We start from the raw sequence: 15,292 nt of genomic DNA, 5'->3' as shown, positions 1-15,292 counted from the left end.
AAAGGCTGAAATGTTAACTGCAAATGGACAGGATCAAGGAGCAAAATTCATCTCATAACGGCCGTGTGGAGTGTTCTCAGTTATGGGGAAAGCATCCATGTTTTCCTCTGCAGTTTACCAAGCCCCGAGCCCAGCGATTTTCCTTTTAGACTCTAACACTCCTGCGGGACACTGAGCAACTTTCAGAGGCCCTCAAATTACTAGTTTCCAAGGGAAACCTCTTGTTACGTCCATATGAATTTTCAGATGCACAATCCCCAGGAAGTGCATGAAATGTAGCTCGTGCCGCCCCACTGACTGTATGGAGGCCGTTGCTACACCGGCAGCAACTCCTCCCAGGGAAAATCCTGTCATACACTCACCGCTGTAAGAGAGCTCTGCTTCCCACTCATCCAAGCATCCTTGTGTAATCGTGTAAGTGCCAGAGGACCAATAATCACACACCTTATAATTATGGAACAGAAGCCGGATTTAATGAAGTGATTAAAACTTAGCATTGCTGGCATATAAATAATTTGGAATTATGCACTACTGATGGGAAGCAAAGAGGAAAACTGTCACCTGTGATTTTTACCGCCAATAGAGATATTGGACATTCTAAATAATATTAGCAACTTTTAAGGTCATGAAGTCACCACTGACCCAAATCTGCCATGGCCTTCATGCATAGAACTGTAATATTGGCATAACCTACCCAGCAGGAACCTGAGGGAGAGTGTAGTGACAACCAAACCCTTTTCATCACCACCTACACACACACACACACACACACACACACACACATACTCAGACACACACACACACACACACACACACACACACACACGACATCCTCATTAGCCCAAAACAGGCACAAGCATCACGTATATTCACTCTCCCACTGTGCTTATGGACACGTGGGAGCCAGAAATAAATGTTTTCTGTGTCCTCTATCTATTCCACAGGTTTAGTTTTGTGTTATAAATAATACGGTATTTTTCTGTATGTTATAATTTAAATATACATGCATGGAGGATATGTTGCTTCTAACCGTCAGCTTGACACAACCTATAATCAATCACTTACAAATGGCTCTGAATTAGGGGTCGTCTATATCAGGGTGGCCCATGAGGAGGACGGTGAGGACGAGTTGTGATGTATTAGCAGAGAAGGGATGATCCACCGAGAGTGTGGGGAGCACCATTTCCTGCCGTCGGTTCTACAGAAAGAGGCGAGCTGCAGAGGCAGGCGTCCAGCTCACTCTGCCCATGGTTGTGTCGCCGACCAGCTGCTTTCAGTGCCTTCCACCTTGTCTTCAAAATCTCAGCCAGGGATGGGAACACCAGCAGCCTGTGCAGCTACTAAAGATCACTGTGCATTGTGTAAAATCTCTTAGCAGCTATTTCAAAACGAAACTTAGCCCTCCTCAACATTGTCTACCAAATGCCTGTTTTTAGTTGATGCGGGTCAAAAAGCATCTTTGTATACTGGCCAATTCCAAAACCAAGCTTTTAATTCTACACTTTAAGTTTGTCCAGGAAAGAGAGTCAATATGTATTGAGCACTTAATAAAATATGCTTAACATCTTTAGATTACCTCTCCAAAATTATGTAATCAGATTTTCTGTTAACCCAGTTTCCATAATTAACATTAGAAAACACTTTAAGGAGTGTTTTAAGGAGTAAGCTTAAAATTAGCATTTCTTTCTTTTATTTTTTTACATTTCCTTTTTTTGTTGGACATTTTATGTATTTACATTTCAAAGGTTATCCCCTTTCCCGGTTTCCACCCCCTTTACCAGTTTCCACTCCCTTTCCTGGTTTCTGCACCCTCTCCCATACCCCCTACCCCTGCTTCTATGAGGTTGCTCCCCCTTCCACCCACCCACTCCCTCTTCAACACCTGACATTCCCCTACACTGGGGGAATGATCCTTCACAGGACCAAGGGCTTCATCTCCTACTGATGCCAGACAATGCTGTCCTCTGCTACATATGCAGCTGGGCCATGGGTCCCTCCATGTGTGCTCTTTGGTTGGTGGTTTAGTCCCTGGGAGCTCTGGAGGTTCTGGTTGGTTGATATTGTTGTCCTTCCTGTGGGGTTGCAAATCCCTTTCAGCTTCTTCAGTCCTTTCTCTAACTCTTCCACTGGGGTCTCTGTGCTCAATCTGATGGTTAACTGCAAACATCTTCATCTGTATACCTTGTGAGTTTAAACTTTAGAATAATACACAGTAATTGTTCCTTCCAGACATAAAATGCCAACTTTGTCATGTGCTCCATCTGGGCTTTCTCTCATTGCTTACTAGAGTACATAGTTTACTTTCTTCATTATAATTTTATTGAAAAAGGATTGGTACACAAATCATGTTCGAGGTGAAACTTCAACAGCAGTTGGCTTTCTCAGTAAGTAGAGTTTAGGTAGTACTCATTTGGCAACTGTCCAACGACTCATGTCTGTATTTCTCTGTGAATATTTTGAAGAACCAACTCAAGGAATGGTCACAGTCGTGTAAAGAAAGAGACATCCCCTGCTCAGATGACTACTCTCTCATGGGTACGCTGGGAGAAGCTGTGACAATTCGAGCTTGGAACATTGCTGGATTACCCTCTGACTCATTTTCCATTGATAACGGGATCATTATAATGTAAGGAAAAACCTTTACTCACAAGTGAGCATTAATCTCTAATTAGTAGATATATTTATTTGCAAACATTTAAAGATGGTTTTAGCCAGTAAACATTTACAGTATTGAAATGTTTGCTAATTAGCTGTATTAAGCATGAATAATTTTTCTGTTGATACTGCAATAGTCAATTGTCAGAAGCTATAGTAAACAAACAGGAAAAGTTAAAATACCTGAGTTTTCACAGGTTTTTCAGATTGTAAGAGGAAAGTGAGTAAAGCAGAAATTCTGTTGTAAAATGTTAATAGATACACAGTGGTGAGTCTTTGATAGTAACTGTCCTCATTGTTCAAAAATCTGTCCTTGTCCCTGTTTTGAGACAAGTTTGACTCGTGGCTCATTCTGTGAGTCGACCAGTGACCACCCATCCCAGAATCTCCTGGTTGATGAAAAGACAGAGAAGCAGCCAAGAGGACACTGGGCCTGTCCAACTGCACCCTCTTCTCCAGGTCACACAAGGCAATATGTCTAAATTGGAGAACAAGTATCTGATCCGGCCAAAGTGTTTTAGAGTTTAGGAGTGTTAGGAACAGCTTTAGTAAGAAATACCCAGTTCTGCTGTAATTTCCTCCTGAAATCAGATTAGTGCAAGCAAAAAAAAAAAAAAAAAAAAAAAAAAAAAAAAAAAAAAAAAAGGCTGGAGTCTGGATATGAAGTCTTGAGACAGAATAGCCGACAGGTACGGCGAGTGTGCAGCACTTACGAAAATGGTCATCTACAGTAAAGCTTTGGTATTCCCTCTTCGCTGCTCAGAGGGTTATCCCTCTCAGAAAACACTTCTCTCCTCCAGCACTGGTGTTTCTAGTTGATTGTCTCCTGGAGAAGCATAGCCATGTCTCCTTTCTTTTATTGTGTGGTTTATGTTCTTTGTTCTACCTACCAAGAGGTGTCTGTAACCATTCTACCCATTAGAGACCAGACCCTTGTTCCTTAGTTCCTACCCACTGGGGTATTGTTATACTTCAACTCATATTTCATATTCAACTGCTAGCTAATATGTCTTCATTCTAAGATTCTAAGATTTTAATGACCATTATTCAAGATAACACACATTCATATTTCCAACACTGTTCCTTCTCCCTTCCTGCCCTTCTCCTGGAGCAGACGGTTTATCAATACCTAATATCCCTACACCTTTATCATTAATTTATAAAAATGAAGAATTTTTAAATCTTATGGTAACAACTTCCCTGAGAAAAAAGCTCTAACATCATTCATTATTGTAATTTTTGGCCAGTGTATTTGGCAGCTTTCCAAGGAGAAGTTTCGGGACAAAGGTTTGAAGGCATAATTTGAAATCGTTGTCAAACATCTTGTTGAGATGCATAATGCCTCCTTCTGTTTCCTGAGGGTGATTGCTTAGTAATGATAATTCCTCATGCTGAGCAATTAGTAAGGACCTAATCTCACACATTATGTACTAAATACACATTACTTTAACCATCTCACAAAAGAAAGAGAGATACTTGAGGATGCAGGGGCGTCTTGGAGGGATAGGGAGGCCAGCCTCAGTGAACTAAATCCCAAACAGCCTTGCAGAAGCATTTTTCTTAATTGTTACACACAAAGTATTTTTTAAGCATCAGAATCTTTGGTCTGATGTAGGTGTTGTCCGAAGGAACACATTACCTAAGCACTTCTCAGCCATTACAAGACTACCTAGTTCACCAGGAATGTTTTATGACTGATGGCATGTATAGGTTCTGAAGCTCCTATAGGAAAGGCAACTCTATAAATCTCAGATAACAGCCACTGATTATTTACAAAAGATCACTTCAAAGCCTGGGTGCTCCATCACCCCAGAGTTTATACCAGGTACAGTGGCTCTCCTAAATTTCCCACTACAGCTGAGTAAGACATGATTATTTAGGAAAACTGTAAGAAGCTATAAAATTTGGACGAGTTAGAATATAATTAAATTTGAGGACTATTAATACCTAAAAGTCCTTGGCTTTTAGAAGTTAGTGATAGTGGTGACCATAATGGATTATATCTGGACATAGCTAACTTCAGCTTTTAAGAAGCAGGCTTCGATTTTCTGTAGCAGAGAGACACAGGCTCCAAAGACCCTGCCCTAGGTCAAAATTGGGCTGGCTCTGCCAAGTTATGTTCCCCTTCAGACAAAGAATGAGGTAAGTTCCTTCCCCTAAGGCCTCAGGGAAAGCCCCAGACTAGCTTAGCCCTCAATAGTCAAGTATTTTAATTCTGTGTCCTTCTGTGCCAGCTACTGTGACCAGCAGACATTATTGTGAATAGAAATCTGCATTTTTCAAAAACACCAAAGGGCAGCAAGTGAGAATTCTCTTTACACATCAACTAAAGAGCAAACTGTCAAAATCAGAAACAGTAACTGTTAGCAAATTCAGTTTCCATTTGCTAGCAATTGATTTTAAACATTTATAAGCTCAAGCATGTTTGAGGGTCAGTGGGATAGCTTAGCAGGTACTGGCACCTGTTGCTGAGGATGCCAACCTGAATTTGATCCCAAGGACTCCCAAGGTTGAGTGAGAAAATGGATACCCACAGATTGTCCTCTGACCTTCACACAAATATATACAGATATACAAAAGAATAAATTAATAAGCCAACACTTAAAATAGTAACAAAGGGCCATTTGATGGAGGAAGAAGGAGGACTGAGGAGAAGCACATTTTTATTTTTGTCAAAAATAATGTGAGATCATGGTGGCAGTGTAAGCAGGCAAACAGAATGCGTGTTCACTTGGATTTCAATGTTTTCTTTCCCAACATGAAGTTATTTCCACTAAAATATGCTGTACAACAGCATCCACAATAAGTACTTCCACGGGTTACTCTAAAAAAACAGTATTTACTCTTCCATCTACCTTCAGTTTATTCATCTAATATTTTGTGGGAACCCCCCACCTAATAAGCTGAATTTATGTCCTGATTTTTAATGAAGAAGCTGTCACATGAAGAACATTATTTCACAGGACAAACGTTGGATACAGCTGTTAGCTGGCTATAGAACACTATTCATTTATTTGTAATTACTGAGGCTCATTCATGTTCTCACATAAAAGGGAGAGACAGCTATCCTAGCCCAGTTTTCCTAAAACATTCTCAATTTCATCACTGTATTTTTATTGAAAATGTACTATTCCTACATGTGTGAGTCTGCTGCTGGATTCTTTATTCTATACCTTGAACTATCTGCCTGCCATGATACAAGTATTGTATCATCTTGGTTCTGGAAACTTTGCGTAGTCTTAGGTAATATGTCTTTATTACTTTTCTTTCCTCAGATGGAGTGCTGAGACAGGAGCCATGTATTCACACAGCTTGGGCTGGGCCCAGAGTATTTCCTTCTCTGTTCTAGCTATCCCGAGGTTTGGGCCTGGAAGCTTCTAGACTTCCTACAATCTAGTCTTCCAAGCTGACTGATTCAGTCCACTTCTCTCTGCTTCTGACTCAATTGCTCTGCCTGGCCTCATATGCCCCATTTGGCAATCTGTTTTTGTTGGGATTCTGTAAACCCCTCAGTTACCTAGCAACAGCCAGGTATAACCCACTTCTCAGTTACCTGGCAATAGTCAGGTGTGCTCTGCCCCAGTTACCAGACCATAAAAGGGGCTGCTTTCCCCCTCCTCTCCCTTCCTCTCTCTCTCTCTCTCTCTCTGCCTCTACTATCCTCTTAATTCCCCCAAGATCTGAATAAACTCTATTCTATACTATACCATCGTGTGACTGGTCCCTCAGCGGGAAGGGATTCCCAACATGGATCCCCCTTGCCCCCAGGCCTCCTCACTGCACCTCCATGGGGCATATCCCCCCCCCCATGCTTTTTTCATTCATTTCCTAACATTGGTACTGGAACCCGGGATGTCGTCTTTTAACAACAGTTCTAATCTTCTATCTCCTCATTGTCCGGCCGGTTCTGTGTTCACCTGTGTCTAGCTTGTTCTCTCCACAACCTGTCTCTGTAAAACTCTGCTGTACACACACATAATCCGTAACACACTCCTCTGTCCCCCTCTCAGTGCTCCTAAGTAGTCTCTCCTCCTCTGCTATTCTCATTTGAGTTGGGCATATTCAGTCTCTGACTCAGTCGGTTAAATCTTTCCTTGATGTGTCACTTTGTCTTCCTCTTAACCAGAGATAACTTTCAAAAATGGCCACTTCCTGTACAAACTAACCTTACCTACATTGTCTGGGATTAAAGGTGTGTACTCAGGGCACGTCTATATTCCAGCCAGATCATACTGTATTCCAGGGCATGTCATTTCAGCTAAATCTTACCTTTGGAAGTGATTCCATTCCTGAGCTGCCATGTTACTAGGTGAAAATTTCTCTACTTGTCTTCCATTTTTTTGTTTTCCCTTTAAAAAGGTCATTTTGTTTAGTTGTTACTGCAACATAAATTTTAGAATAAAATATAAATATCTTAAAGATATCTTCTTGAAATTTTTATTTTGATGACATTAATATTCCTGATCAATATGACAGATTGACAGTTTAGGAAGTCTTCTAACTGATGGATACAGCATATTTCTCCACTTGTTTTAGGTTCTTCAAGTATATTGCTGGTTCATAGATGAATAGTATTTAATTTTGTTTGCACTTATAAATTACTTTTTTTTTTAAGTTTGGTTGTTAACTGCTAGTATCAAGATTTCCTATATTCTAGGAAAGATGATTTTCCTACTGACTTTGTACCTTGCAACTTTAAAAACTCACTTGTCATTTTCTGTTGATTTATTAGGATATTTTATATTGGCAATCATGCTGTGCACACAGTGACACTTTAATTTCTTTCTAGTCCGTGTGCCCTTTGCCTCTTCCCTTGGCTTTATTGCTCTGTCAGTGGCTTCGAGCGAACGCTGCCAACGAACAATGAGGTTGAACACTGTTGTCCACCCAGGCAACAGGGATGCAAACATACTGAGCATCACAAGCGGTTTTGGCTGTTCCACTGATTTCATTGAGTAAAGGAAAACCTGCTTCAGTCTGTATGCTGTCCAGTTTTATGTTTGAAGTAAGCCAGAGTCACCAGAGAGAAAGAAACCTCGATTGAGAAAAGGCCGCCGTAAAATCTGGCTGTAAGCATTTTCTTAATTAAGGGATGTGGGAGGGCCCAGCCCATTGTGGTCTGATTGAGTTCCTGCCCTTACCTCTTCAGTGATGATGTGCTGTTACCTGAAACTGTAAGTGGAATAAGCCCTTTGCTTCTCAAATTACTTTTGGGTTGGTCTTTCATCACAGCAATAGAAACCTTAATCAAGACAAACTGTTACCAGGATGATAAGTTATTGCTGTAACATGTGGGGCCACATGTTTGGAGGAGGATTGTGGAAGAACTTTGAAAGTCTGGGCTAGAAAAGCCATTGACTTATGAAAGGTTTGTGAGCCAGTCTGTGAGGCTTCCTTTGTCAATGAAGTTCATCTAAATCGCTTCACCTTAGCCTCAGGCAGACTCTTCAGACAAGGGCAAAAATCAGCCACTTTCTTCAGCAAAACAGCACAAGAATGAGTCTCAGCAACATAGTAAAGTTCTTCTCTGAAACCCCTTGAGCCAGGACTGAACAGTTCACTTCACACTCAGCACCAATGTCTTCCATATTCCTGCTAGGACAGCTCACTAAGCCCCACTTAAAGCATTCCATTGCTTTTCTAATCCAAAGTTCCAAAGTGCAGTCCTCTAAACAAAAGCATGGTCGGACCCATCACACCAATACCCCAGTCCATGGTACACATGTCCGTTTTAGTTAAGGTTTCATTGCTGTGAAAAGACACCATAACCTGGGTAACATTTCATTGGGGCTGGCTCACAGTTCAGAGGTTCAGTCCATTATCATCATGGCAGGAAGCATGGCAGCCATGGACAGACATGGTGCTGGAGGAGCTGAGAGTTCTATAACTTGATCCAAAGACAGCCAGGAGAGACTGTCTTCTGCAGGCAGCCAGAGGGGATCTCTTCTGTCCTGTGCAGAGTTTAAGCATAGGACCACAAAGGCCATACCCAGAGTGTCTCACTTCCTCCAACAAGGCCACACCTCCTAATAGTGCCACTCCCCGTGAGCCAAGCATATTCAAACCACCACAGTCTTCTTTTATTAATGCTTATAGGGGTTTCTGGACAAGTTCCAGCATCTCAACCTGATAGTAGGAGTCTTGAAGCTTTCCCTAGCATTCAGTCTTGTATAAATGGGCCTGGTACTGTGTTCTCAGTTTGAGGTCTGGACTCTTCTTTATCCCTTGGGAGAAGCATCTCTCCACATACCTGGTCTCCTGGGGTTTCAAAAGGAGGATGATACTACCTTTGAGCCACTACAGGAAGAACAGGGTCTTTGGCCTCTTGCCTGGTTTTCTTAGCTTTTGTGCTGGTGTAACTGTTAAACTTAGCATGACATGAGAGACTGTTGGGCTGGATCCATAGTATGTTAATCTGTTCTAAACTCCCTAGTGGGTGTATGAATGATCCTTGATAGCTGCCTGAATTTTTTTAGATTCACAAATGAAAGACACACACACACACACACACACACAAACACAGTCTTATTTTTAATATGTCCTAAGCTCATCGACTGGGCCACTCCTAAATGTCCTCATTTCTAATGCCTCCCCTCTGATATTTCTGAATTATTACTTACTAAAATCTATATTTCATCTCTGCTATCCCAGACCCAATCAGGGAGTGTGAGGTGTCCCCTGAAGCCACTCTTGCCCAGTTCTTATGTGGTTGTATGCTTTTTCTCTTATCACTCTCAGGCTTGATGTTTCTGCTTCCCCATCATGGCGATTCTAAAAACTCTTTCTCTCTTGGAAAGGAAATCTAAGGTCCCACCTCTGTCTCTCTGCCCAACCATTGGCTGCCGGCAACTTCATTTACCAACTAGAGCCGACTGGGAATCCTCAGTGCCTTACAGGCAGATGTTCAGGTTTCTGTGTGATCTGGGGAGCTGAATGAGCAAACACAGCATTAGAACCAACCCAAAAGACTGGTGGGATTTACTGCTGTGAACAGACACCATGACCAAGGCAACTCTTACAAGGACAACATTTAACTGGGGCTGCCTTACAGGCTCAGATGTTCAATCCATTATCATTAAGGTGGGAAAATGGCAGCAACCAAGCAGTGTCCCCTTTTCAGTGAAATTCAAACATCCTTGCTTGGGGTTTCCTTGTTGTTTAGTTTCTTTGGGTCTGTGCCATGTATCATGAGTTTCATGTACTTTATAGATAATACCACTTATCAGTGAGTTACATAGTAAACAAGTCCTTTTAGGTCTAGATTACCTCACTCAGGATGATATTTGCATGCAAATATTCAAGATGTCCTTGTTTTTAATAGTTGGATAGTATTTTATTGTGTAAATGAACCACATTTTCTGTATCCATTCTTCAGCTGAAGGACCTATGGGTTGTTTCCATTGCTGGCTATTACAAATAAAGCTGCTATGAATATATTGGAAAGTGTGTCCTTGTGGTATGTTGGAAAATCTTTTTGGTATATGTTCAGGAGCAGTATAGCTGAATCTATTTCCAATTTGCCGAGAAACCACCAAATTGATTTCCAGAGTAGTTGTACAAGTTTGCACTCCCACCGGCAATTGAGGAGTGTTCCCCCTTTTCCACATCCTAACCATGTGCTAAGATGGTTTTTGTTTGTTTGTTTTTTATCTTAGCCATTATGATTGGTGTAAGGTAGAAACTTAGGGTCATTTTGATCTGCATTTCCCTGAAAAATAAGGACATCGGACATTTTTTTAAAGTGCTTGTTGGCCATTCAAGACTCCTCTGTTAAGGATTCTCTATTTAGCTCTGCACCCATTTTTAAAATTGGGTCATTTGGTTTGTTGGAGTCTAACTTCTTTATATATTTTGGATATTGGCCATCGGTCAGATATAGGGTTAGTGAAGATTTTCCCAATCTATAGACCGCTATTTTGTCCTATTGACAATGTCCTTTGCCTTATGGAAGCTTTTGAGGTCCCATTTATCAATTGTTGATCTTAGACCCTGAGCCATTGGTGTTCTGTTCAGAAAATTGTCTCCTATCCCAATAAGTTGAAAGCATTCCCCCCACCTTTTCCTTATTAGATTTAGTGTATCAAGGTTTATCTTGAGGTTTTTGATCCACTTGGACTTGGGTTTTGCAGTGTGATTAATATGGCTCTATATGCATTCTTTACATGCAGACATCCAACTAGAACAGCACCATTTGTGGAAGATGCTTTCTTTTTTTCATTGTATGGTTCTGGCTTCTTTATCAAAAATCAAGGGACCAACGGTGTATGTGTGTAGGGGGGGGGGTGTTATATCTGGGTCATTCAATTCCATTAATCAACCTGTCTGTTTCTATACCAATACAGTACAGATTTTATTACTATTGCTTTTCAGTACAGCGTCAGATCAGAGATGGTTACTCTGCTAGAAGTTCTGTTATTGTTCAAGATTGTTTTAACTATCCTGGGTTTTTGTTTTTTCATATGAGGCTGAGAATTCCATCTTCTTGTATCTTTTAAGGTTTGGTTTATGCCCAAATGTATGGTCAATCTTAGAGAAGGTTCTGAGAAGACAGTATATTTATGTGTTTTGGGGGTGAAAGTTTCTGTAGATATCTGTTAGACCAATTTAGTTCATAACTTCTGTTAATTTTGTTATTTCTCTGTTTAGTTTTTGTTTCAATGACGATAGTGGGGTTTTGAAGTCTTCTACTATTATTGTGTGGGGTTTGATGTGTGTGTTGAGCTTTAGTAAAGTTTCTTTTACTATGTGGGTGCTCCTGTATTTGGGGAAAAGATGTTTAGAATTCAGATATCATCTAACAAATCTCTGAGACACTATTTTTCCCCAGTCTTGTTTGTTCTTTTCCTTGTTTGGCTTTTCTCATTTTATGCCCATCTATCAGAAAATGTGTGGATATAAGAGGTCTGTCATCTCCTCTTTACTAGGGAGGTCGCAGTAGAATTTTTGTGTCAGACATTATAGTTTTCAGTTATAAAATTTTGTTTCTCAATTTGCTTAAACTATATTCACCCTCGTTTCCCAAAGAATATTTGTTCTATCTGCTCTAGGGCTGTTTCTGTGTCCAGTTGGTTCGGTGACTTTGTTCCCCTGGGAAGCAAATGCATTCTGGTTCTTTGCATACTACGGTGATTTTCCTAGAACTTCTGAGTGTGAAAACCTGGGTCTTGCTAAAATCCTCTGGGCAAGACTGAGTTTGGTTTTATGGGTCAGATAAGCCAATTGATGTCTGTCTTCTCGTTGTGATGCTTTCCAGTGATGGCTCAGACTTAAAAGGCTCTGACAGGCTTTTGGGGTCTGTTTCTGAGCACACATTAGCCAGAGGCTCGTCTGGGATCCAGATTTATGTCATAGTTCTAAGCCTTTGTGTGTGTGTGTGAGAGAGAGGGCAGGGAGCAAACAGATCTCTTTTCTTTCTCTTTCTGGATCCCTTTAGAAATTCATCTTCATTACCTTTATGGTACTTTCACAGAATGGTGATACTATTCTGTTACAGGAACTCTACCATGTCTTAACTGCATCACCTGATTCAACTGTTAGTTCTCTGAGGGAAGGGTATAGGCGCCTGCCCTACCCTGACTCTGCCTCCAGTCTCACCCATGCTTACTGGCTGACACAAGGACATCTTTTCATTCTCCACTGTGAGAGAGACCACCACCTCCACCCTACAGCTGCTATAAAGTGACTTTGTTAATCCAGACAGCAAAAGGGAGAAAAGCTTCACAGCCTCCTACTGACTATTACTAAAAAAAAAAATTTGTCGTTGATTGGCTTGTTTATTCATTTCTTAGAATCTGAAAGTAGTTGAAATTTATAGTTTGAATAGGTTTTTGGGGGGTTGGCATGCAATAGGTAATCAGTGGAAGAGGCAGGGGTGAATAGGCTTATCTCAGTCAGTATCACCACGTGCTTTTCAAATGCTGTTCAGTGAGCCATGTTTCCTCTGCAGAGACAACCACATAGAAAATTTAAATTTTTGAATAATTAAATTTTTTGTATTGTTTGCCAGATATTTTTGCTGTCTTAAGTTAATACTATTAAATATAACCATATTAAAATTTATCAAATATAAAATGAAAGCTAAGAACCCATCCTTCAAGGGACTACAGAATTTAGCCAGGGGATGTAGTTAAGAAACGATAGAACCGTGGTAATAGAATAATAGCATGACCATTCTGTGAAAGTACCATAAATGTAAAGAGAATGAATTGCTAAGGAGATTCCAAGAGAAAAGAGATCTGGGAAGGCTTTGTGGTCTATATAGCTTTTGAGCTGACCTTGAAACATGAGTAGAATTTAGACATAAAAAGACTGGGAAGAGGTATATTTTGGACGAAGAAACAGCATGAACCTGGTTATCATGGCTAAAATAAGCTGGGGAGGGGACAGCAGAAAAAATGAGGAAGTTGCTCAGCTTCTCTGGAGAAGTCTAAGTGCTACTTAACACACTTCATCAAACTTAATATTTCTAAAATGTGACAAGCTGAAAAATATTTACATGTTTAGAATTTTATTTCTTTATAATTTACTTTCATATTACCTGTATCTAAAATATAATACTAACTTTGGTCTGATTACTTTCAATTTGGGAAGACAAATTATCTAATGACATTCTAGATTCCTATTATTATAAGAGTGAGTTTAACCCCATCCTGTTCCGTTCCTATTTTCAATCCTCTTACATTTTTCCCAACTGCACTTCAACCATTTTGCATGAATCTTCTATGCTCCCTTTTAAAAGACATGGGCCATAGTCTGGCCAGTGTTTATTAAAGCACTAAGTGCTGATTACATTTCACACAAAGCAGGAAGCTACGTGGCTGCATCTCTGAAGAAGGCAGCAGGCGCTGGATGACTTGTGGTCCCCAGTTCTACATGTAAATTGAATCCCTGTGGCTGCTGCTCTAGCTTTTGGCATTTTCAATGGGAATAAGGAAGTAGATAGCATTTCCCCATGGCGTGAACCTTGACCCTCAGAGAGTTCATGTCTGCACTTAGGAATCTCACAGTCACAAGGCAAGTGTACAATGACCTACAGAGAGGACATTAAATGTGTAAGTGTTTGAAACAAAGATGGGTCCATGGTTATAACACTCCAGTGTTCATAACTACTATAGAAGTTCGATGATAGAAAGTTATGCTATCCATTTTTCTTAAATCATTATAACTCTACCAAAGGGTGGGGAGGGAAGGAGAGGGATAAGGGATGGGGGAGAGAGACAAAGACAAAGGGGGGAGAGAGATGGGAAGAGAGAGGGGAAGAAGGAGATGTGGCAGGGAGAGAGAGGGAGCCAGAAACATTAACACAGAGAAACACATAGAAGCTAAGAAAATGAACTAACCTGCTCAGGTCACAGGACTGATAACTCAGCCTAGGTAGAAAGTGGAGTCTCATTGTAGGATAGTTTGCAAGAGCTGCAAATAGTATGTAGGATGTAATTTAGAATTTAGAGGCTGTAGTGTTCCAAAAGGAGTAAAAGAATTCATTTTAACGTTGTGAACCGGCCTTGGCCTTTTTTTTTTATCAGTTGGCTCAGACTAAATGTGCCTGCGTCAAGAACATCATTCTCTGTTCTGTGGAGGAGTAAAATGTTACTAACAAAGGCTAAACTACAGTCATCTGAGACCGACTAGTGGTATCACGTGACACTAATTATGGTCCCCCGCAGAATTATCTCTCTTCTCTATTTCAGGAATGCAAGAAGGTGGCCTCTGATGATAGACCCTCAAGGTCAAGCTAATAAGTGGATCAAGAACATGGAGAAAGCCAATAGCCTTCAGCTCATTAAACTGAGTGACCCTGACTATGTCAGGACGCTGGAGAACTGCATCCAGTTCGGAACTCCTAGTAAGTAACAAGTGCAGGAGTGGAAATGCCCAGACAGGCCACAGTCAGCACACACTTTGTAGCTGTGTTTCGAAAACATCTGTGCCAGGCTTTGTTGGGGATTGTGTGTGTGTGTGTGTGTGTGTGTGTGTGTGTGTGTGTGTGTGTGTGTGTTGTGTGTGTGTGTGTGGTTTTTTCGACACAGGGTTTCTCTGTTTCTCTGTATAGTTCTGGCTGTTGTGTGGAACTTATCAGTCCTAGAACTGTAGAGCAGGCTGGCCTTGAACTCAGAGATCCACCTTCCTCTGCCTTCTGAGTATTGGGATTAAAGGTGTGCCCCACCCCCACCCGGCTCAGGCTTGTTATTGAGTGATGACCCTTGCTGAACTCTCAACAGGTACTGATGATCAGGAGGACCTCTGAAACAGTGAACCTCTGAAAAACAAGGAGCTTTTCTTTGTTAAGAAGTGCAATGGGGAGAAGGGGAGGGACTAGAGAGTTTGCTCAGTGGTTAGAGCACTTGCTGCTCTTCCAGAGGTCCTGAGCTCAATTCCCAGTAACCACATGGTGGCTCACAACCATCTGAAATGGAATTTGATGCCCTCTTCTGGTGTGTCTGAAGACAGCTACAGTGTAGTCATATTCATTAAATAAATAAGTAAGTAAATAAATAAATAAATAAATAAATAAATAAATAAAATTTTAAAAACAAACAAAAAGAAGTGCAGTGGGGCTGCCTCTAAGTTAGCTGTTTTCATTTTTGTTCATCTGCTCTTCTTTAGTTTTTGTTATTAATCTTCTACAGGTAAAAAG

The 15,292-nt window shown here is 40.8% G+C and overlaps 1 protein-coding gene across 1 annotated transcript in view; it reads left to right on the top strand.

Annotated features, from left to right (window-relative positions):
* Positions 1-15,292, top strand: part of DNAH7 (dynein axonemal heavy chain 7) — a gene marked incomplete at both ends in the record, with an annotated part of 241,149 nt that overhangs the window by 152,136 nt on the left and 73,721 nt on the right. Inside the window, 2 exons of the mRNA XM_080932888.1 lie at positions 2,463-2,626; positions 14,346-14,500. Of these exons, the coding sequence (XP_080789014.1) occupies positions 2,463-2,626; positions 14,346-14,500 (319 nt within the window). The remainder of the gene's footprint in view (positions 1-2,462; positions 2,627-14,345; positions 14,501-15,292) is intronic.

The sequence above is a fragment of the Micromys minutus genome, assembly GCF_963924665.1.
Source record: "Micromys minutus genome assembly, chromosome: 19".
Taxonomy (NCBI): domain Eukaryota; kingdom Metazoa; phylum Chordata; class Mammalia; order Rodentia; family Muridae; genus Micromys; species Micromys minutus.
Note: the sequence above shows the minus strand (reverse complement) of the source record. Positions and strands in the feature narration are given on the sequence as shown.